The sequence below is a fragment of the Cariama cristata genome, unplaced genomic scaffold (assembly GCF_000690535.1).
Source record: "Cariama cristata isolate BGI_N322 unplaced genomic scaffold, ASM69053v1 scaffold10829, whole genome shotgun sequence".
Taxonomy (NCBI): domain Eukaryota; kingdom Metazoa; phylum Chordata; class Aves; order Cariamiformes; family Cariamidae; genus Cariama; species Cariama cristata.
The window spans coordinates 212-23,575 of record NW_009635244.1 but is presented as its reverse complement, the minus strand read 5'-3'; the positions used below and the strand labels follow the sequence as shown (position 1 = coordinate 23,575).

The 23,364-nt window shown below is 36.9% G+C and overlaps 2 protein-coding genes across 2 annotated transcripts in view; one reads left to right on the top strand and one right to left on the bottom strand.

The window, feature by feature from the left end:
* The window catches only part of RPRD1A (regulation of nuclear pre-mRNA domain containing 1A), a 41,811-nt gene extending 30,951 nt beyond the window's left edge, over nt 1-10,860 (top strand). The window contains exon 9 of the mRNA XM_009707456.1: nt 10,711-10,860. Coding sequence (XP_009705758.1) covers nt 10,711-10,860 — 150 coding nt within the window. The remainder of the gene's footprint in view (nt 1-10,710) is intronic.
* Nucleotides 10,861-18,748: 7,888 nt separating this feature from the next.
* LOC104167252 (chromosome unknown open reading frame, human C18orf21) lies at nt 18,749-22,949 on the bottom strand. Its single transcript, XM_009707455.1, has 3 exons — nt 22,753-22,949; nt 19,370-19,578; nt 18,749-18,941 (listed from the first exon to the last, which is right to left on the bottom strand). Exons 1-3 carry the CDS (start codon nt 22,864-22,866, stop codon nt 18,788-18,790), a joined length of 477 nt encoding a protein of 158 aa, XP_009705757.1. The 5' UTR covers nt 22,867-22,949; the 3' UTR covers nt 18,749-18,787.
* Between the last annotated feature and the right edge of the window lie 415 nt (nt 22,950-23,364).

Sequence of the window (23,364 nt, the reverse complement as noted above, 5' to 3'; positions counted from 1 at the left end):
TCCCTACAAGCCATGTATATTCAGTTTGTATTCAATTTTGCCACAATGGTAAGCCCTTTTCTACAAGAAGAGTACGGTCTCCATTGTTCCTTCAGGTCTTGTTTTCTCAGAGAATTTGAAGCAGCTCACCAGCAAAATGAGATATATGTAACTATTTTGTAATTTGGACATCAAATCTGGTAAAACCCACATAATTCTCTGCTTTCCTGAAGTATTTTAAGGAAAAACATAATTTTAAAAGATTTTAGGTTCTTAATTTAGGCTGTACAAATGGAAGTAGAGCCTCGGTTTTTCTCTGGAACCTTTGATACAAATTTAAGACAGTATTAAGTTTGTGAGCGTGGATTTTGTATGAATGAGAGAGAAATTTGGAGTGTCTGTCATACAAAAAACCCAGGGTAATGTACCTGGTGAAAGTGTACCTAAGTGACTTGCATAGTTACATGCAAGGAGCACATGGCAAAACAGGGAATTTAAGTGATTTCCTACCTTGTATAATTCCATTTTTTTCAACACTGTGGAAACCCAAATAACTAGTTTAGGAAATAGAGTAAAGGAACTCATGAAGAAGAATAACTATGTTTAGATATTTTATTACTGCCTACTGAATAGTCAGAAATCTCAGTCATTAGAATCTTCATAAGGAATATCTGAAATGCTGTACATTGCAAACAATGAGTCTTCCCTGTGTTCTCTTCCATTCCAAAAGTACACATTTATTAAAAATTGGATGAAAATTGAAAGAACAAAAGGATTTTTTTTACATTATTTGCATTTTTCCTCTGTAACACGTATACTGAATTACTCATGATTTCATTTATAAATAGCTTAGTAATAGATTACTTTAACAACATTTAACTTAGTATGTTCTCCTGATGACCTGATCTTCCAAGGTCACTTCAGCCACAACTGGATAGAAATACAGACCTACAAAACAGAAAGCCCCACAGGTAGTCCTAGAGCTTCTATATAAACTAGGATAATAATTCTAAAGACCTTTTTAATGAAATACAGGTGACTTGAATGGATGAAAGATGCTTTAAAAAGCAGAGACATTTTAGATAGAAATGATTGCTAACCTCTAACTGCTAACCATGTTTTCTTTTATCAGTAGATCACAGAAGGATGTGCATTAGTGGCATTATTGTAAGCTGTAGGCTTTTGGGGGAAAGTAGTTCATAATGGGAAAGAAAACTTCAGGAAAAACACTGTAAATGTCTTTCCCTGTTCTTTTTAATGTTACTTACTTGTTCTGTGTTCTGCTTTCTCTCCAGACTTTTTCTTCCCTGGTTGCTCATAATTTCTGCCCTGAAAACCTGTTTTTACCCCCTTTTTATTATAAAATAAAACTAGCTATTTGAGCAATTCAGAATTGGGTAAATAATGTGAAAAATAGGTGGGTGTGCCAAATTTGCTGGCTGAAATTGGTTGGTTGACAAACGACTTTTACATTGTGAATTTTTCTTTTAATTGCTCTGTGTTCTCTATTGGTATCGCTTGCCTTATGCAAAACTTTCTCATCATAATATTTTAATACTAAAGCTTGAGGGTAAGCACTGTTTTTTAAATTATAGAGCTTGTATCTATGTGCATTGTTAGGAAATTAAGATTCTGCTCCTTTCTTGTTGGCTATAGAAGGGGTGTGCTTGCTTGCTTGCTTCACACATGGTAGAGTTTTCATTGGAGATACTCCCACAGGACATATGATGGGCAGTTTCAAGAAGTAAGTCAGAATATCTACTGCTGCTGTTAGTTCCCACTTTCCAGCTTTACCTTTCTCACACTCCCATCCCCATCATTGAACACTGCATTTGAAGTATGTGTTCACACTCACAAAAGGAGAGAAAAACAAAATTACCATGCAGCATATCAACAGTTTGTCTTACACAGATAATTATTTGCATTAGTCACGTAAACTATAGTTTCAATTCTGAAGTGATGCTGAGCACTTTCAACTACCATTAAAGCAAATCAGGCTTGTGAATGCTTATCTTTGAGCTGTAGCTAAATCCTCTTCTTTAGAATCCATGTCTCGAAAATGGATGTTTCAACCTACTTAATGAAGTTGTAAGATGAGTTGACAAAAGTAATATGAAACTGTCTATCTGATAAAATTTATTATGCCCCCTTCATTATGTCCCCCCATTAATTATGACCCCCTGGCATTTCTTGGCCTATTTTGAGAACCATTCTTTAAAAATCTCTAAGAAGTAGCCACCTGCTGTTCAGGTAAAACTGTTCTGGAATTGTAAGGTGGTTGTCCTTCACAGCTGTTTCTTCAGGTTGGATAGGAGTCATTTATGAACTGGGAAAATAAGACAGTAATAAATAATAATTTTTTAAAAAATTAGTTTGAAGAGCTTGTTCAAAATGTCCAAGACCAGTTTTGCACAGATAGACCTGCACTGATAGGTTACTTAAATGAACAAGGTTAACAGCCTGGGCTCACCTGTAGCAGAAAGTTGAAGTCCTTTATTACTTTTATTTGTTTAACTTTAAATATAGCTAATACCCAGTCTCAGGTCAATAAAACACTTTTGATTCAAACACTTCTCATTCATTTTCTTTCTTGCTCACAGGTTAACAGCGGGTGGCTCTACACTATGGTTGCAAAAACTACATTAGCCTGCGTTAAGCTCTCTGCTGCTTGGATTAGACTGGTGTTAGTACTTAGCCTTGCTACAATAAAATAGGTCTCATGGTTCAACTTTATGTAGAACTGTCTTTGACAAAAGAAAAGGATCTGAAACAGTTGTCTCCTGGCTAGCTATAGATAAATCCCCTACCTAGTCACCTGCAGTGTTACTTTCATTCTCAGAATCACTTTTCATCTTCAAAATAGTCACATGTAGTCTTGGCTTTACAGAATTCTCATACTTTCAGATGTCCATTTGTCTCTGTTGAATAATGAACATCAAAGTCCATGTTTTTGTTGTTTGACACCCACAGCATTAGCTTTAGAAAGATGACTCACGCATATGGAATCTTAAATTGCAACTGAGACTGTTGTAACGACCTGCAGGCAAGGATTGCCTGAAATGAGAAATGTGAGTCTGACCTACACAATTTTTACAGTTCAACTGTTAGGTGCAGTAAATATTTGAGCCTGAAGACTTTACACAACTGTTCTTAAATGCATTGCTAAAGGCAATTTTTTTTTCTAATAGACCATCAAAGTTTTTCATTCATAGATTCCTTTAAAATGGAACCCTGGTATCTTTTAATTTGGGTTTCCTTCAGATCATTTGTGAATAGGTGAATCTTTAAGAAACTATCTCTAAGCCTGCAGCCATTTATTTTTTAATTATTTTCAGAACTGTTCTGCTTTATCCCTTGTTAGTGTGTCTGTATAGAGTATCAACTTCAATATTTGTTTGAGCACAATTGCTCAGAATTGTTCTGAAGTGCCTGATTGCTTGTCATCAGAAGTTCTCCAAAACTTCATTCGGTCAGCCAAGATTTGAAACTTAAGATTTCAGTGTAATTTAAGCATCTCTTGGAAGCGTGTAGCTTTGAGTTTATTATAATGGCTAAATTTTCAACCAGATAAAAATGCTGTATCAGATAATAAAACACAAAGAGACTAAATTTAACCTCAAGCAGGCATCTTTCCTTTGAGCTGCTGTTCATATCTGCCATCCTGAAATGCTTTAAATTAAATCATTGTCCCGTAGAGATTCTCTAATTAAATCAATGTCTTTAAATAGTAATTTATTTTATAAATTAATATTCAACACTATGGACCTTTTAAGATTGAATGGAGGTAAATATGGACTAAGTAAGCCTAGTAATACTCCTAGTAATCTGCTTATAAGTCCCTATTTTCTTTAACTTTCCTAAACATTGACCAACTTCTTGCCAACACTATCTTCAAGAATAAAGCTAAGGACAAATTTGTAATAAAACAACCTTAAAAAATGACCTTTTCTTTGACATGATGTAATTCATGTTCTTTCTCAAAGTATTATGGAATGGGGAAATCCTTCTTTCTGTCAGCAGCATGCATTTTGATACACTAATGAAGATCAACCTGAATGTAATGAAATTACAAGCCTTTGGAAAAATCTTATTTTTAATATGCTCATCAGAGATTTCTTAAAATTTTACTAACTTCCATGAAGAGCTTCTCTGCTGGAGAGTTTTCCAGCTTGGGCTAAAGAAGACTTCTGCAATTCCACCTGTATACAGTTGTTCTCTAGGCTGACCATGGGCCAAGCACCTGATGTGAAAGCAGAGAACTTCTTCCATGGGTGGGTTGTCCATGGCTCCCATGAGTCCAAGTAATGGGGACGTGGAAGCCGATGGGTTTGAATGCAAAACTTGGACAAGTTCTCATGGAACTTGGCGCCAGAGGCTGCAGAGATTAAGAAGGGATACAGGACTAGACATTAGCGTAAAGAATGGAATAGGAGATCAACTGGCTGAGAAGAAAGGCAATGACTGGCCAGAAAAGCATAACATCATGTAGGACTGAAATGGGAGGAAGTGGAATTCCTTTGGACTAAAAGAATAGAAGCAAAACCAGGTATGAGGTGGTGGAGAGGTCTGATGGAGATAATATATAGGCAGAGAATGGGGACAGGCTGAGTATAGGACTAGGGAGAAATAGGTGGAACTGGAACCGGATGCAGCCAAACTATAGGCAAAGTGGTAAGTGCAGACCATGAACAGAGAAGGAGGAATTCAGATATGGAGCCAGAAAGGAAGGAAATGGGAACAGTTAGGCAAAAACCTGTTGTGAGTGTTTGTATTGCATGTGAATACAAGCATGACAGGAGTCTGAGAGGCATTGAACAGCCTTGCTGGACAAAGAGGTTGGTTCTAGGAACAGTGTTCAAGGAATGAAGATGGAGACCAGGAGTCAAGACTGGGGTGAATGAGATTTGAGACCCACGTTTAGGCTGGAAGGAGGTGGACAAAGAAATTACATTTTCAAGGAATGGGAAGAATAGTTTGTGACCACTGTGAAGGACTTCACATTTCTGATAATCACCCTTCAAAGGGGGAATGTCCTGGTAAAATGCTTTGTTCCTATTTACTCCTGCTGCACTCAGGAATTTATGATTTGAAGATCTGCAGTGTATTCCTGTCTGTACCACAGCGTAACAGTTGATGATAGACAAAGTCACTTAATCAAGCTTTCCCCAGATTGTCACTGATATAGTTTGTGGGTTTCAAACTTCTGAGTTTGTTGCTTCTCATTTGCAGACAAGCTGAGAAGTCTCTAATATTTTAACTTAATATAGAAAATTTGCTTTGAAGCATTAAGTTCTTGGTAATTTTAAATACTAGGAAAAATGGGATACTTCAAACTTAGAGGATGCATTTCATTTTGATTTGTCAGCTCAGAGAAGTTTTCTGAAGAATAAATTGTGTTTTGTAATGGTGAAGTACATAGAAAACCTATGAGAATATTAGTAAATCTGCATACAGAGTAATGCATACAGTAAGTAATGGATGGGGAATGCATAGAACAATAAGGAATAAACAAAGCAGTCACTAGGTAGATGCTCGTTGCTTCAGTGCTATTTATTTTTCTCTGGATGCAGTAAGACCTAACGGAAAGCTGATAGATGCTAACAAAGTTGAAGCTTTCTTCCAAAAATCTGTTTTCTAGTAAAAAGGCAAAATGTGTAATGGAAAGTTAGCCAAGTCAGCCCTTTCCTAAGCTTGTCATAACTGTCCTTGATTTTTGAACCTTGTGAGTGTGTGTGAAGCACATAGATGTGTTCAGGCTGTTCAGTGTCTTAAGTGAAAGTTATTTCAGGGTTTTGTTCATCCTTAACACTGGTGAATAGGTTGAGCCTTTAATCCTACTGGTGAAGAATGTAAGCCATGCCAAATTTTTAAAGGCAGCACAAAATTTAACGCTGCTCATCTGTCTTCCAGAGTGATAGTGAGGCTTATCTGACTCCTTCAAGTCTAGTTGTCAAGTCTTCCTTGCAGAAAAATACCCAGACTAGGTGAGGCATTAGTTTTTAACAAGGTGGAATCTATAAACAAATCCTGTGTTTCTGAACTTCAAAATCTAGGTATTGGGTATCACATGCCATTTGCCTTCATCTGAGTCTTCGTAGATTTCTGGTGGTTTCTGTGCTGTTGGACACAGTGCATGAGAAGCCTTTGCTGTGTCACCCAGCTCCGATGTCTGCACTTGAAACTGGAAGGTTGGGAGGGACTTAGAAAGTCAGAGTTCTCAGTTTTAAATGTGATGTACATACAGGCCATGGATGCCGATGTACACACATGCTCTCAATACCTTAAAAGCTTTTGGGGTTTTATTTTCCTGTATTGAGAGTATTGATTTCCACCTTACCTTTCTTCCTGTAGCTAACGAGGGTGCAGATTAAATATGTGTTTTCTGCAAACCTTTTATTCTTGCTTTGGAATCAGACTTTTTTTTTCTTTCACTTTGCTATACATTTTCTGCTACACAGTATTTTGATGCATGCCATAGCCTTAGTGATCAGATGAAGGTAACCAAGTCATGTGGTAAAGGGAAAGCATATGCATCGTGTTCCAAGTTGTTTGAGCTGAAGCACCTCTTTGTGCTAATTGCAGAAACCCTATATTAAGATGTATTTCAGCCTATTTCAGTTGGAAGGGAAAATATTCTCTGCAGTGCACAGCCTGTTTGGCATGCCCATGTTTTTATTATTCATGATGACTGTAGTGTCTAATCAAAAATTATTTGGCTTTTTTGCCTGGTACTTATTTGATAGAGAACTACTATTAATCTAGGTGTGGAATCCATATATTAGTATTGCTTTCACAATATATCCATATTCTACACTGTCAACTAATGGAAACTGTAGTAATCAGTGGGATTCTAATGAGCAAAATAAGTTCTTATAATTATCTCATAAACCTACTTTTATGACTGGAAGAACAGAAAATTATTGTTTGAAAGTAGTGTTATCCTAGACTGCTAAAGAAATTGAAGAGACTTTAATTCTGTACATCAGGTTGCTCATATATCCCAAGAGTAAGGTTCTCCATAGGTAGCAAGCAATGCAAATTATGCTCAGTGTAGCAAAAGAAAACATCATACTTCTGCCTGTCCTTGACTGAAGTAAATAGCTTGAATCTTGCCTCATTTACACAGGGGTAATTTGAAGTATATCTTAAGATCAACATAATGAAAATGAAATTGAAATTCTCCATGAGGATTTCTGCAGTTAGAAGTTTCAACAATATGGTTAAACTGTTACTTGGTTGTATACTATACAGCATTTCTAATGGAGCAAAGATAACAGAAATACCACCTAGATATCCCTGTTCCCACTCCTCTGCTCTAATATAGTCACACTCAACATATACACTGAGGAAAAAGGTTGTAGGTACATGTGGATGCTATTATGATAAAATAATAAAGGCTGTACATATAATGATAATGGATGCTTGGTACTTGTATTCCAACAGTCCAGGACTACTTAGGTAATGCCAGGACTATTTTAGCAGCCTTGAAAATACATAAGCAAACTGTTTCAGAAATGACTAATGATTTTAAATAGAATCAAACTGTGAAATGCAGCGCCTTTGAAAGTATCTCAGACCTGCTAAGTCACTGTACTTGAAAATCAGCCCTCTTTTGAACTTGCTCGCCAGTCATGAAAACTGGATATTTCCAGTGATTTCTTGAATGATTTTGGGAGTGTCATGGAAAATGAGGTGCTCTGGCTAAGGTGACTAATGTTTCTACTTGTGGGGGAGGATTGTCATGGACATCTTTGTTGCAGATCTTGCATATGCTTTGGATTACCAAAATTGTGTTAAAATTGCATTCTGTAGCTTATACTGCATCAATAATACAATGAACTATAAAACCTTACATATTTTTTTATTTACTCTAGTTTTATAGTAAGAACCTTGAGCAAACATTCTCAGACATCTCTATTTCTGGGAAAGCAGAAGGAACAAATTTTGACTCCCTGACTGTGCATTACGCTAAAGGTGTTGGCGAGAGGAAGAAGACTGTATTACATGGGAGACTGAATTTATGAGAACGTTTTCCTTAGTGAGAAAAAGGAACCTACTGTCAGTAATATTGATCAAGCTGATATTCACTAGGCAACAAGTCCCAGGCAAAATTTATACGGAAAATGCTGGATGTCAGAAATGTGATGTTATTATGGAAATGATTTATTATCAGCTAAAGGGAATTTTAATGGAGTCAAGCAACTGGCAATCTCATTTAAGGTACATTTCAGGTTTTGGAGTAAAGTCTTGAGAGAACGTAGCTGCTAAGTGTGATCTGTGCATATTTGCCTAGCATCATGCTTCGAGCTTATGAAGGGATACTGATTTGCTGCTTCACATTCTTCATTGACAGAGAATGAACTTAGTCAGGATTCTGCTGATTCAAATACCATTTACAAGACTTAAGTGCTGGAATGATTTTATAGTTGATTTCTTTTACTAATTTTGGGCCTTTTGAGTGTTTTGATTCTGCTTACAGTTCTACCTGTCCTCTTCCGTACAGCAGTATGTCTTTCACAACTCAGGCCAGATCTCCTAGCTTCAAGCTTGCTCAAAGCCCTTGTTGCCCAATGCTCAATCTCCACCCATCCTGCTTCTGAAAATAGTGATTCTGTATATTGCCAAATTGTTTTACTAAACAATGAAACCTATCTTTTCCTCCGGCATTAAAATCTATATCCTAAAATAATAGTCAGGAGTATACCTCTGCAATCTGGACTAAAATAGATAGTGAAAAGGGCAAGAAGTATTCTGTTACTGGCTTTTTACATGCTGGCAAAGGACTATAACTCTTGCACAGAATCAGCTCACTGAGGCCTCTGGATGCTGCTGTAATATTAGATATGAAACACTGAAGTATTTGAGGCCTTTGGGCATTACTGTAAGGGTACAGTATCAGGATACAGCCCTTCATTTCAACAGCCACATCCTGAACTCACTTGGACCAGAGAGAATGTTTTGGGCAAGTTTGAACAAGTGATGGTTTTCCTAGGACCAAGGGACTTGCAGTTGCAAGACTTTTTTGGTCATCCGTATCATAAAAGGAACGCTGCTTTGCCCTGTGTACTATCACCAAGTGTTTACAGTTCTGCTGACTAGGCATTTGTAGTATTTTCACTGTGTTTAGTATCTCATAAGACTCTGAACTGTATGGCATATTTATTTTTTAAATATAAATGCTAACAAGGAGTTGATGATCCTAATTCAGTGATGCTTTTTTCTCTCTTTCTATGTAATGATTTAAATATTATTTTTTTTACCTATGCATTACGTTCACATTAAGAATGTAAGATTTCTTGTGGTTCTCTTACTGCCCTTGGTAAGAAGGCCAGACTGCTGCTAATAGTCTCAAACTTTGGTTTTATGTGTGTTGGACCTTGTCCAATAATCTTGATCATGCCCCAGGTATTTAACATTTGTACTACCGTATTGAGTTCTGCTACCAAAAGGTCTTTTCATTGGCCTTGCTTTTTACTGCATGCTATTAACAGTATAGAAAAATGTTTAAAATTATGTTTAGACCTTGTAAATTGCATGATTGTTATCTTTTATAGACATTTGCACAGTGTTTTTAAACTTGCTGGAACTGTCAAGTGTTTGTATTTGGCACTTTTACAGGATGATGTAGATTTTTTCTCCCACTATTATTTAGAAGTGGTTATAATAATGAGATCTTGATTATCCATGGGCTGATTATCCAAGTTGTAGGTTAACTATTTCTTGTTATTTCCAGCCACTCCCAGGCTGCAGCAAAACCTGCAGCTGCACTGGAAAGCATCTGCATTTGATGCGTTGTGAATTACAGTATATTTTCATGAAGTGCTGCTTTGCCTGCTAATGCTTAGTCTCTTCTGCTCTCCAAAGAAATGTGTTTCCAAGTTTTTGAAATGTATATATTCCTGTAAATTGTCCCCTAATCTTCCTACACTTTGGAATAACCGTTTTGATTTTATACAAGCTGGTATTCTTCTCCCTTATGTCTCATATTCTTAATAGGGGAGCACTGACTATATTCTAGTGCACTGGTTTACAATGTTAAATACTTTAGGTCGTCTAATGTTGTTTCATGTGAAAAGTGTCTCATAATCATTAAATGTATGAACTGTGAGTGGCTTGACCTCTATACCACCACAACGTGAAATCAATTAAAAAAGTTTCTGAAAACTCAGGGTTAGATCCATAAATGTACTGATGCAATATCCTTTTTATTATGAAAGTTAATACAAAATACTTAAGATTGGTCAGCTTGGTGAGGCTGATCAACAGGCCCGGTTAGGTGGTATTCTTCCATCCGTATGAGCTGAAAGTAACTTCTTTGACATCAGTAAGTTTATCCTCCCATACTCTGTGAGTGATAGTAGAGTATGTGTATCAATTATCCTTAATACAGTTTCTAAGAATAATCCCATTCTACTAGTCGCATGGAGAAATGTGTGTAGTTGTGTTAACTGGGATTGTCTTCCTTGTGTAGCATTTATATACTTAAAATTGAAAGCAAAATAATCCCATGGCTATGCATCCAAAGTCAGATGCTGAGAAAATGCTAGAGCTGATGCCTCTGCCTCCAAAACACCCAGTTCTTTGGGTTCTCACCTGTTAAAGGATGTTTAGTCATCTAACTTGCATTAAAGGAATATTAAAGGAATACTTTATTTGGAAAACATTGAGTACAGTAAGTAGTAGGGACGGTATTAGCAAAAGAGCCTCATATTGAATTTTTCTGCATTACAGGAGTACAAACGCAAGCTAGCCAGAGTGTCCCAAGTACGGAAAGAACTCAGATCACGCATCCAGAACCTGCCTGATCTTTCTCGACTTCCCAACGTCACGGGCAGCCATGTACACCTACCGTTTGCAGGAGACATCTACAGCGATGATTGATTACAAAAACATCCTTCCATAACCTCTACTTTTCTGTGAAATGAGGGGTAGGTCAGACTGATTGGTACTCTTGTAGTATTATTTTTGTATATTGTTGGAGAGTGTCAGTAAAAATACTAATTTATAAAAAATGGCTTAAAAAGTTGATTTGTTTACTATTTTATTGGTGAGTGAACATAAGGGTACATTTATAAAATGGCATCTGTCTATTACATTGAAGAATGGATAATTATCTTATCTTTTGTAAAGATTTTAGTTGGATGCCCTGTAAAAAAACATGCTAAGATTTTTCTTATGTACCCTGTATTTAATGTAGATCAACATATAATCAACACATTCTTCTAACTCGAGACATTTCAGTTGCTAGTGAGGGAGTGAAATGTGGAAATCACAAGCTTATGTTTGCAAGAAGGTTGATGCAATTTAATGCAAAGTTAAAAGTGATCTTACTGTCCATTACATTTAAATTACCCACTCCCACAAGAAGTCAGGTGGAGTTTTTTGAAGTAAATGTTAGTAACCAGTTTTGTATTGGAAAACATAAATCGTGTTACACTGAGCAGATCTTTAAATGACTCAAAATATTGCAATATATTAGTATCATTTAAAAGTCAGCGTAAGAAACTATACAATCGACCAGTTTAATTATGTTTCAAAATTGTAACTTTCTTTTTACAGCTGCTTAGTTTCTAAATTGAGGGACCATTCATTTGTACTCTAATCCCTTTCTGGAACATCCGTCTCCATCTAAAAAGGTTAATCCCAGAAATGTGAAGCCATTTTACAGCTTTAATTAAATTGAAAGGTCATTCTCTAAACTGTCCCAATTGTTAAATGCCCATTATTAAAATCTGACAATGCTATGTACCATCCATACACGCAGCAACACGGTAATACAGCCATGCTGTACATCCTCTTCCACTGAGAAACCCCAGAGGCCAGCATGGGCTTCCAGCCCCACACCTCCACCCGCTCCAGCAAATGTTTCTAGATCTTGATCGTCTTTTCTCACAGAACAGGAGGAGACAGTTCAGGCCTATGTATAAGTCAAACAGTGGAAAATTATTGCCGAGTGTCTGTTTTTAAAAAAGTCCTTTGCATGGCACAAATGTGGTATTTGTCTATAGGTAGCTGAATTTCTGAAAAGTCCTTGTTACCATACTATGCACCAGCTTTTAAGTTCACTTAAAAACTTAAAGATACAGACAGGCATCTAGCAGATTGCCAGAAAGTTTAGGCTTTTCAATCAGTCGGAATTAGGCACATAATTGTTGAGGAGTGATTTAAAAAATGCCTACCTGTGCCCTTGGCATTTAGATGACCTTAAAAACCTGGGCTGCAAGTGTTTGAGTTGGATGTATCATCTGAGTATTTAGTGATTGCATTTTGTTCATGGCTTTGCACTTGTCAGGCATTGTTTTGCATCAGTTAACTTCATGGTTCACAAGTTTAATACTCCTCACATGAAAGCAAATTTTTTTATAAAATCTATTCTTCCTTTTCAAAAACCACAACTCAAAATAGTCCTGGAGTGAAATTCTTGAAGATAGTGATCTGTCACTTGTTATTGACTTCTACAGGGCTAAGCGCTAGAATACTTGTTGGATGCGAATGGACAATAATCTTCCTCTTTAAAATAGATACAGTTGTACATAAGCACCTCAATTCAATTATCTTTTCTCATGGAAGTTGCCATGAATTAGACCTCAGTTAAGTAGGGAAAAAAACCCCAAAAGATAAAAATACAAGCTGTTGACGTAGCATTCCATAGCTTGCAATGCAGAATACTAATTTCATCAAAATTTCTGACTGATGGATAGGAATGCTGAAAATAGTTCATCAGAGCTCACTAGCTGTCCAAAGCTTCTGAAGTTTTGAGTGGCAATTTTCCACTCTGCAGGAAAAAAAGAGCTAACTATAATGAATCCAGAGGAGTGTTTCTTTAGTTTAACTCTAATATGCAAAATTAAATAACACTTACTGGCATCTTTTCAGCATAGATTCTTGATACGAAAATGAATGTTCAGGTCCAATTTTAATGTTTTAAATATTTCTGTTCCAGTACGTTAAACTCAGCTCATCAATTCTTATATACATGTATGTGCATTACAGTTGCAGTTAAAGCTCAGTCTTGCTAAAGAATAGGACCAAATTTGTGATAAATATTAAAACAGCTTAATCTGTTAAGAATTGTAAAATAAATTATAAAACAAGAAGGATAAATAGTGAGTTCACAGTTGAATCCCATCCATTGAAAACTTAGTTTGTACCCAAAGATGATTATAAGGGCAGCAGCATGGCTTGTTTAGAGTGCATTGAAGGATCTAAGTCTTGGATACTCAAGACCATAGGGAATTAAGCTTAAACAGTCTTTTTCTACCTTAATTAAAAATAATTATAATAATAAAGTTGAATGCTGAATTTCCTTGGTCTCTCTAGACTATTAAAAAAGACACAACACTTACTTCACTAGACTTGCTTTTCCTATTCGTAACTCTTAGTGATAATGTTGCTTATCTACAGATAATGTAGAACTGATACAAGAACAAGGAAAAATCTCAGCTTCTTGGTGTATATAAGTTTTAATTTTGAGAGAGTGAGTATTTTCTGGATATATTTTTCTTTATTTTACTGTGAAATTGTTTACTTCAAGGAATATTTCATAGCTGGGTTTTTGGAAAGGATCCCTCAACATTTGTTTGGAAAAGAGGACTTGCAGAAGTTAAAGGTCACTCTTAAAGCAAGTGTCTTATATTAGTGGCTGAATGGTACGTTGTTTTTATTTATACGGGAAAGACATCAGGTATCAACTAGTTAGAAGATTTATATTGTAACTGTAACAGTATAGCAGGAGATACATGATACAATACAAATGCAGCCCTGCAGTATCAAAAAATACCTCCAAATTCTCAGGTTCCAAAGCGTAACGTACGTAATTCTGACATCTCAGGAAGAAAAGAGGCTGGGAGGGGAAAGGAAGGGTGCCTAGAAGCTGAAAGGGAGAACATGCCTGGGTGGAAATGAAAAGCAAAACAAATGTCAACTTTTGTCAAAATAGAAATAACAGTGTGAAACTGGGCAGCACAATGTTTTAGCTGTAGAAGGGCTTATACGATAGCACTGCTTTGGGGCGTTACCACCCTGGGAAAGAAAATGTGTGGGTGTACCCTGCCCGTCTCTTCTAACGTGGTCTGACTCTACTCAAACCAGAATGCCCACCCTGCAAAAGGCACAATTATAAAATATCTGAACATTTTTCATCTAATACTAAAAGCGTAATAATGAGATTATTTGCTTCACTATATTGCACTTTTATTGAGCATTCTCTGAAAAAAGCAAAGAGATTTCTGCAGCTCTTTGCCATATGAGAATGCTTACCTTGGAGGTCACTGGGACTGCTTGTATATTCCGGTGTTTGCAGGCTCAAGCTGTGTTTTTGCAGAATGTTTTGAAAGATATCAGGAATATTACCCCACTTCTGTGGTTTTAAAAATAAATGTGAAGTCCTTAGTTACAAAAATTACCATTCTTAGAAATTGTGTTTCGTTATTCCTTTTGAAAATCAAACTACAGCCTGCAGTAACATCAGCTTGTCTGTTTCACTCCATTAATGTTTGTATTAATATATTAAAACACCTCAGTTAATCCCTAGCAACACAACCCAAACTACATGCTTGTTACATATTTTATCTGAGTAGTCTTCTGAATGTCAAACCGAGAGCTTTCATTATGATAAAATTACATTCCTGTTTACCTGAAGTTTAAAAAGACAACGTGTTAGGACTTCCACAGGCTAATGCTGCTCTCACAAGCCAGTGGTAACTCAGTGTGGTACTTCAGTGATGACCCAGAATACATCCATAGGATTCAGTAGTCCCCTGTGCAGATGACCGTGGAAGACATGGAAATCATACATAGGCTTGATTGGCCCTCTACAGAACAGCTGGTTTTCAACCTTTTGAAACATAAGCAAATAGATTCATAGGTGTGGGGGTTTTTTCAGTGGAAAAATTAGTGAACTAGAAAACCAGCATGTCTAAAATTTGACATTTTATAAATATTTAGCGCCAGTTCTGCTTATTACTCATGCATATAATCACAGTGACTATTCCTGCAAGTGAAGAAAACAGACTCAAATGTAGTGTCTGAAGTGGAATTTTTTTTAAAATGAATGACCAATTTTGTTTCAGCTCCTATTTCAGTGTGTCATTTATCTTGATTAAGTAGTAAATCTCTCCCATCTTGTTATTTAGAAATCTGATTTCATCTTTACAATAGTATCCTACTAAGCATGATGTTTTTGTGGGAATTTGCAAAAGTTCAATAGCACTCGTTATTTGTCTGCAACAGAAATAGACTCATTTGTTAAAAGCTAACAAGAAAAGCTTGAAATGTAAAGATGTTTCATTATTGTGCTTTCTGACAGAACGTGTAATCCTTGTGTAATTTATGTCCTCAGAATAACACCTATATGTACGCTCTTTCATATTTAATAGAATAAAACATTGTTGTAAAAACATCTTTGAAATCATTGTTTATTGCTTGCCTACTCAATCTCATGGTGTGAAATGGCTTTAATGTAAACTGCTCCCTATACTTAGGAGTGAGTCAACCAAAATCTCATAGTGATGCTTGGGAAATGGTCAATACTAATTTTGAATTTATTACTCCGTATTTGTATTTTGTGTGACAGTTCTCAGTGAGGAAGCAGTGCATTAGAAAGTCTGAGATCCTATCTCTAGAACTGTAAATTCCTAAAAAAGAAATATCGTTCATATACCATCTAGTTTGGCTGAAGTTTGCATTTCTTCAGAGGTGGGCCTGGGTGTGAGGGAACGAGTTGTAGTATGCCAGCTTAAGGTTCCCAGTACTCAAAAATGGGAAAATGGCTCAAACTGATGTTTCAAAATAAATCACGCTTTAGTTGAGCTGGTTATATTCAGACACACTTTGTAACATTTTCAATATACGGTATGGTGCTTTTACTGTCAATGAATATACATACCATTGCATAAACAGAATTTGTACGAGCTGGGAATTAACTCTCACTCTGTAATTAAATACCTGTATGCAGGGGTGCATGCTTAACAGAGAACCTTCTTGGTCTTGCTTTACAAAGTCTGGGTGAAATTCTGGCCTCACTGAAACCAGGGAGGCCATTTCCTCTCTATGGAGTTGTTCTTCCAGCCCTTCAAACACAAACCAGAAATGCTGCATGGCAGAAGTCCGGCAGGGAGGCTCAGCAATAGCCTGTTGCGGCCAACAATTAACCTTCAGTGTTTCATCGAGTACAGCAATGTAATATATTCTGAAGGGAAGAGTGCATTCAGATGCATGTCTGTATACATGTGTATACATATATGTGTGTGTATATATATGTGTATATATATGCATCTGATGTGTGTATACGTATGTATATACATATATACATCATATATATAAAGATATGAATATACCTATCTATGTGTGTGTGTATCTATATATATGTTTTTCAATACACTGGTTCTGTGAAAGTCTAATAACAGAAAAAGACTGTATTAGAGACTTAGGAATAACATAAAAGCACTTCAGATAGATAGAAAATGCCAATACTACGTCTGCCCAGCGTTTTGAAGCACACTTGTAAAAGAAGGAATGGTACATACTGAATGATTATTTTTTTTTCCTCCATTTTTTCCACAGTAAAGTTTGATAGCTTGCAATAGTGATTCCTTATAATAACACATCTGGACATGTCTGACAACTCTGGTAAACTGCAAAGAAAATGATGATGTTTGGAGCATGACAAGACTCTTGTCTACGTTAACAAGTAGCACATTGCAATAGTAATACACCTGGAGCGCAGAATACCTGCAGCTTGGTGCCTGCCATCCACGATACGCTTTTTGGAGATGTGCCCTTCAGGCTAGCTCTGCTGTGATCCTGGGGATAGATTGCCCGTTAAAGTTCGCAGCACACTGGTTGTGCCCCGGACCATGTCTTTTATCCATTATCTGTAGTTTTATCCAAAAGGAATGTGACTCGTACTCCAAGACCACTCGGTATCGTGGTAAAAAGCACAGTAAACAGGGACAATTGGGAGATGTGCTTCAAAAGCATACTCTTGATTTGAGCTAACACATTAATGCTGGTGCCCCTTAAAACTAAGCAGATGCCCACACTGGTTTCACGTAAGTGTCAGAGGAAGCACAGCAGCAGAGTACCTTAATGTGTGTACTTTTAAGGTAAAAACTTATTGCAAAACTTGTTTTTTCAACTACTTTTGTATAATGCGCATTTTCCATGAACAAGATTGAAGTATTTTTGCAGAGGACTGCATCATAACTGCAGCAACAACAGGTGAACTAACGCCAAGTTCTACATTGGAAAAGGCATAACTGCAAGGTCTGTATTTTGATCAAAGAATGAGTTAATTTGATCCTACACGTACGTAAGGAACAAACGGCAGTGACCCTTTCAAAGTTATCGTGCAGGTGTACAGGAGATATAAAAAGGCTACATACCAATCTTTGACGCTGTAAGTAGAATTTGCCACAAACTATTCTCCCCTGCCCTGCATTGCTTTCAAGTCTGCCAACTTACTTGCCGGTCCCGTTTCTTAGGTGATGTTCATGGAGTCTGAACACACTCGAAGGAAACTATTCATTAGAATACAAAAAAAAGGAAAATACAGACCTTTAAACCCAAGAATTTAAATGGTTTTAACTGACTGATTCTCTTTTTCAGAGGGGAAATCTGAAGCGTGATTTGTGGTACTGTCACTGCAGACTATACGCAGGGCAGGCTACAAACTTGTTCCTGAACACTGACTTTTTACTGTCCTTTCTTACCTCTATGCCAAACTGAAAAAGTAAAATCTGACAGTAGAGACCACTTTAACCTTGATAATCATCTATTCACAGGAAAACACTTCGGTGCAATGAGTTCACTGCTGCCCAGGGCAAACCTCATTTTCCAGTCTGAAGTCCAGGAAGGAAGAGACTCTGAAGCCTGATAAAACCACAACACATTTAAGCAAGAGGTTCTCTCCTTAGTCATTCCTGAACAAGACAAAAGTGACCCATTTTGGTGGCACCAGAGCAATTGGAAAGGAAGCATTCCGTATTCTTTATGACCATGCTGCTCTCGTAGCAGTAACAAATCAGAGTGCTGATATCAGTCTAGCATGGAGTTGTCAGTTGGTACTTGGAGCATCCCACATTAGACTGAGGTTTTACAAAGTTCTGCGTTATCCTGGGACCAGTATCGTCTGCAGTCCAAATCACAGAGAACATTCTTAAGAAAATGAAGAAACTTAATCAGGCGATAGACTGTTTCATGTCTCTTTGTATATGAGTGCTGTCTTAAAGAGCAAGTTAGTTTGGAACCTTTGTAAAGGCTGTGTTAAAGGCTGTGCTTAAATTACCACAGGTAACAAAAGGCAGCGACACTACATTAGACCCTTGAAAATACCGTACCTGCAGAAAGTGTCAGTGAAAGTGTCTTTGTTTTACTCAAACATGCAAAGCAAGGATGAGATCTTTTAGATCTTCTGTGATGCGTTATCTTAAAAATAGTGAGTGAGGTGGAGCAAACTGCAGCCTCCCCACCCTCAAATTGCTTCCAGGTCTGCCAACCTATCTGTTGGTTCTGATGGATCCAGTGTTGCCAGCTTCCTCAAAGGACAGATCCTAGATTTTAATTCTCGGGCTATTATAGACTGCAAATCATGTTCAGGATTCCCAAGCATATTAGACTGGCTATTTTCTCATCTCCCTGTTGCAGGCAATCAGTCTCCTTAGAAACAGAGCTTGCTTCTAAAAATCAGTCTATGCTCTCACAGGATACACGCTGTTAGTCTGAGTTTTAAAGAAATCACTTTGTTGATTTACTAAAACTGGAACAATACTTATTGCTGTAATCTTTATTACTTTTAAATAATGTATAACTAAAGTAAAGCCAAGAAGGTTTTCAAATCTGCCTTCTGGCTTTTCTCTTTTTCTTCTAGGTTAAGCATCCGTTTTAGCTTAGCAAAGTGAAATTTCGAGTTTCGGGGAGTCTTGGAAGCAGAGCTGGTTGTCGCCTGTCCAGATACATGTATTCTGAAAAACAAAAGACTCAAATGTTTTAAAGGTGAGGAATAAGAATTAACATAAAGTAACTATGAAAGCACATACATATAACATAAGTGAAAAATTTTGAATGCAAATAATGTATTTTCATGTGAAAATAAGCAGTCAGAAGTGTAACTTTGTTATGCACATTTTAAGCCAGGCATTTCACATTTATGACAAAAACATGATTAGGCATTCTTTGCACACAAGTTGCTTTTCATTAGAATCTTAAATTTTAAAGACTGGAAAGTTAAAATTGATCTCCTCAATCAGACCACTGAAGAAAAATACTTAGTTATCAATTTAACATTATATTAAGTGACTGATCTGGAATCAGTACATGACGCCCTTTCCCAACAAAACATAATGCACTCTACTCGGCAAAGTGCCTCCTTAAATAGGAGAGAAACAGGTACCTGGGAAGTGACGACGGACTGTTCCCTTTAGATCCCAACCTACTGCAGCTTAAAGGTGTCACTTTGTTTGCAGATTGAATTTTTACATCTGGTGTCCTCAGGCTAGATTTAATACTTGGAGTGCCAGAATTTTGTGTCTTGGTAGCCAGAAAATCCCTGCTTTTACCATAATGTCTTGTTGTTTTGTTGCACGAATTGCAAGTAACCAGCTATGGAGAGAAGAAAGGAAATATCAACCATTCTTTCAGTCTTTCCAGCTTTATGTTATAAAGCCATCGTAAGAATTATTCAAACTGTTCTCCAAATACCATGACACAAATTAAATATTTGCTTGAGTGAAACATGAGATATTAAAAAGCAACATATACTTTACAGGTAGTATTTTCATTCAGGCTTCTTAAGCCAAACACATCCTATGGGTTTATCTAGAAATGGCTCCAATCCCCTAGCAACTAATTTCAGGAGACCTGTAACTCTGAATGTAACATTGTACAGTGAAATATAACCCTGTCAAAACAGAAATATGATATCTTGAGTATACATTAGGGGTATTCATATTTTGCTAAAAAACATGACATACAATATGATCTAAATTCATTAGCATATTGTACCCCTGATGAAGTTATATTACACACTTTCCAGGGAGTCTTGAGATAAAATAAATTACCAAAGTCTCAAAAATAGTCATCCATAACTAATGACAGCAAGTCTTAGCGAACAAAGAAGAGGCTTTCTACTAGTGCAAAAATACATACTACAATACAGAGGAGGTTCTAAACAAAGGGCACTTTCTCTTCTATCTGTTTACTTCGAGGCTGCAGGGAACTTCCAGCAGCACAGTATGTTGCAGAAGTGCATCAGAACAGATAATGTCAGGCAGTCACAGAGACTGTCAGATACTCCTAGTATCCCTGACTGCCATGGCAACTACTCTTATTAAGAGACATGAGAGTAATACAGCCAGACAACTTTTTGAGGCACACAATTACACTGACTGAAACACACAGATACGTGATGTTTCTGGTTAAAAAAACATACACAAAAGAATGTCACAAAAATGTCTAAGCAGTTTTGAAAACATCTATAACAAATCATTCTTTATTTCAAAGTGTGTAAGTTTACCTAAATTCAGCTTGCTTAGAAAGAATTACATGTAGAAATGCTGAAATGAAACGTTTTCAATTAAGTGTTTTGACTGTCTCTAGACATTATTTTGTCAGCGTAACAAACTAAAAAAGAGAAAGATCGTTAACTTATACAGTGCAGGTATCGATGTATTTTTAGTTCTTCCAAATGAAATTCAGATGGGGTAAAAAAAAAAAACCCACAGCCTTGAACGACGATTTAGCACTCCACAGAATACAAGTGGAGGTGAACACCTTACAATGCAGGAATTAGTGGATTAATCATAGCACTGCTCAGCTAGTTTCCATTGCCTGAATTGCATGTGCAGTTAACTCTAAAAAATTTTAAAAGCCCTGAAATAGGTCCTATGTTATATGCCTTTTCATGGCAGAAGCATCCTCAAATCGAGTTCTACTTGCTAAGAAAGGTATCATCAGAGGCACAACCTGTCACATTGTTGCTTGGTTTAATTTTCAACCACACTCAAATTTTCATTTTCTCAGGTATTAGATTATAGGGATCTACATTGCTAATTTTGAAAGCTGTCCGTTGCTGACAGTATTTTAAATACTTAAGACCAGAAATATTTAAATCATAATCCAGAGCACAAATGCAAACAGAACTCAGGAGAACACAAGTGCAGCAAACTGTAATTACATCCCAAGATTAGAATATTACCCAGAGTTTAAACTGGACTTATTTAAAATTGAATTTTAAACTCCTCATATGAATGCACAGTGCGTCCTACAAACCTCTCCAGCTACAGAATAAAACTAAGAACCCATCATAATTCTGTAGGACACTGTTCATCAGTTGTCTAAAGAGACAGTTCTTAATGTACACTAAATGTTTGTGATCCCAGAAAAATAAAGCAAAGATTCCAGCTTCTCAGCTGCCCTTTCTGCTGCTCAACTACGATCTACAACTTGGACAGAGTAATAGCAAAGCTGCCTTTCTGGAGCACCTTATTTTGCCCTGACAGCTGAGAACCTCTGTGATTTTTCCTCAGTTTAATTTTGTGTTATTGACTCTTTAACAATTTTTGGTTTCACAAATTTTACTCCCCAAATCAGCAGGCTCTCATCTCAGAAAATGCCAAGTGTGCCAGCAACTGCTGGGCACAACAGGGTGCTCTCTCATTTGTTAAAACATCCATTCACATAACCTGTGTTAATAGCAGTGCATGCCTTGGCAACACTAGATTGAAAGTATACTATTATTCTTCAAATAATAGTAATTAGTATAAAAAATAGTAATTAAATCTTACATTCCTGAGTGATTTTAGGAAAAAGAACTGAAGCCCCAAGAGCAACATTAACTTGTTTAAATTACTTACGTAGTTTAGTTTTGAAAGACTTCCTACAAACAGTAATATTCAAACGTAAAAAAATCACTTTGTACAGAAGGTAACAATAACCTGATGCAGCCATGAGAGTCTACTGAAATAAACGAAGTAAAGCTTGTTAAGTTGAGCAAATGTATTTTTACACAACTGATAAAACCGAAAAAAACTGACAATCCATCAGTCACTCAAGCCCTTCTTCAGAGCTGAAACAAAGGCAGTAATGTATTAAGCTACACATACTGGCAAAACCAGCCTGACTTCAGCCAATGGCATGTTTTTCTTCTTAGGTATGTTTTGGGGTACTCTTAGCAATAGATTTCTGAAGGATTCTAATGGATTTTAGCATATACGTGGCTGTATTTAGGCTCTGCATCTAGTAGAGTTGCCTGGTCCTAGTTCTGCCACATTCATAGGAAAAAAGGAACGGGCAAAAATCTGCCACTCCTGATGTTTTTTGCAAAGCTATGCAAATGATACAGTATCTGACAGTGGAAATGCCAGAGCTTCTTGGCAAGAGGAAATGACTTAATTTTCAGCAAGATCTTCGACATCTGCAAAGTCTAACCAGACTGCTGCTAAAGAGATCAGGGGGAAGGCAGAGCTGTTTGTGTAGCTTCTCTGACATGTGGAGTTGTTTTTTTTTTTTGGGGGGGGGGGGGGCAGGAAAGTTACTGTTCTTGTCATTGTGCTCATGATCTCTCTACCGTGGAGAGCAGATTTTAAAAATTCTGATTGTGACTAGAAATTATTCCAAAAGAAAGGAAGAGTTATAGAGTTATATGCTCATGAAAAAAGAAATGTGTAGGCGTAAGCTCGTCTTCCAAGAGAAAGATTTCTGTATCTTCTTCTTTATGCCACTGAAAGGTTTCAGGGAAATGTCAGGTATTGGGCAGTTCCAAGTAAATATCCTTACCAGAACACTTCTGGACTCCCTGTACTTTTTCAAAAGCTTCGTCTGTTTCATATTAAGCTTATGGTTCTTTGCCTGTCGTTTAAGAACTTTCTCAATCTGTGGAGTCACTTTCATCTTTGGTTTGAGTCGCACCCGGTAGCTATCAGGAACCAGGAACTGGAAGCAGTAAGGGCATATCCTTTCAAATCCACGTTCATCATCTACAGATTAATAAAGGTAAAAGAATAAAACTTAAGTGAAATAATTATGTTTTATAGGTAAACGTTAAAATGGTATTTTACCATTATCTAGGTAGGTATGGGGTTTTTTTATGTTTCAGATACAACTAGAACACAAGAGGAAGCTGAGCACCAATATGTGCACCAGTATGTGCTCAGCTGAGCACAATTCATGCTAAGTTTATGCACAGCTTAAGTTTACACAATATGTAATTGTAAACTTTCCCGAAAAAAACTCAATTCCTTCCTAAAAATCTTTAACGACGGAGGCTCACAATTCCGCAAGGAACTCCATGCAGGCACACTCTTTTGCCAGACCAGTGACACCAAAGCCTTGTAAAGCTCTTTGCCCATTTTCAGTGTAAGAAGATGGCAGCATCTCAGCCTGAGACGA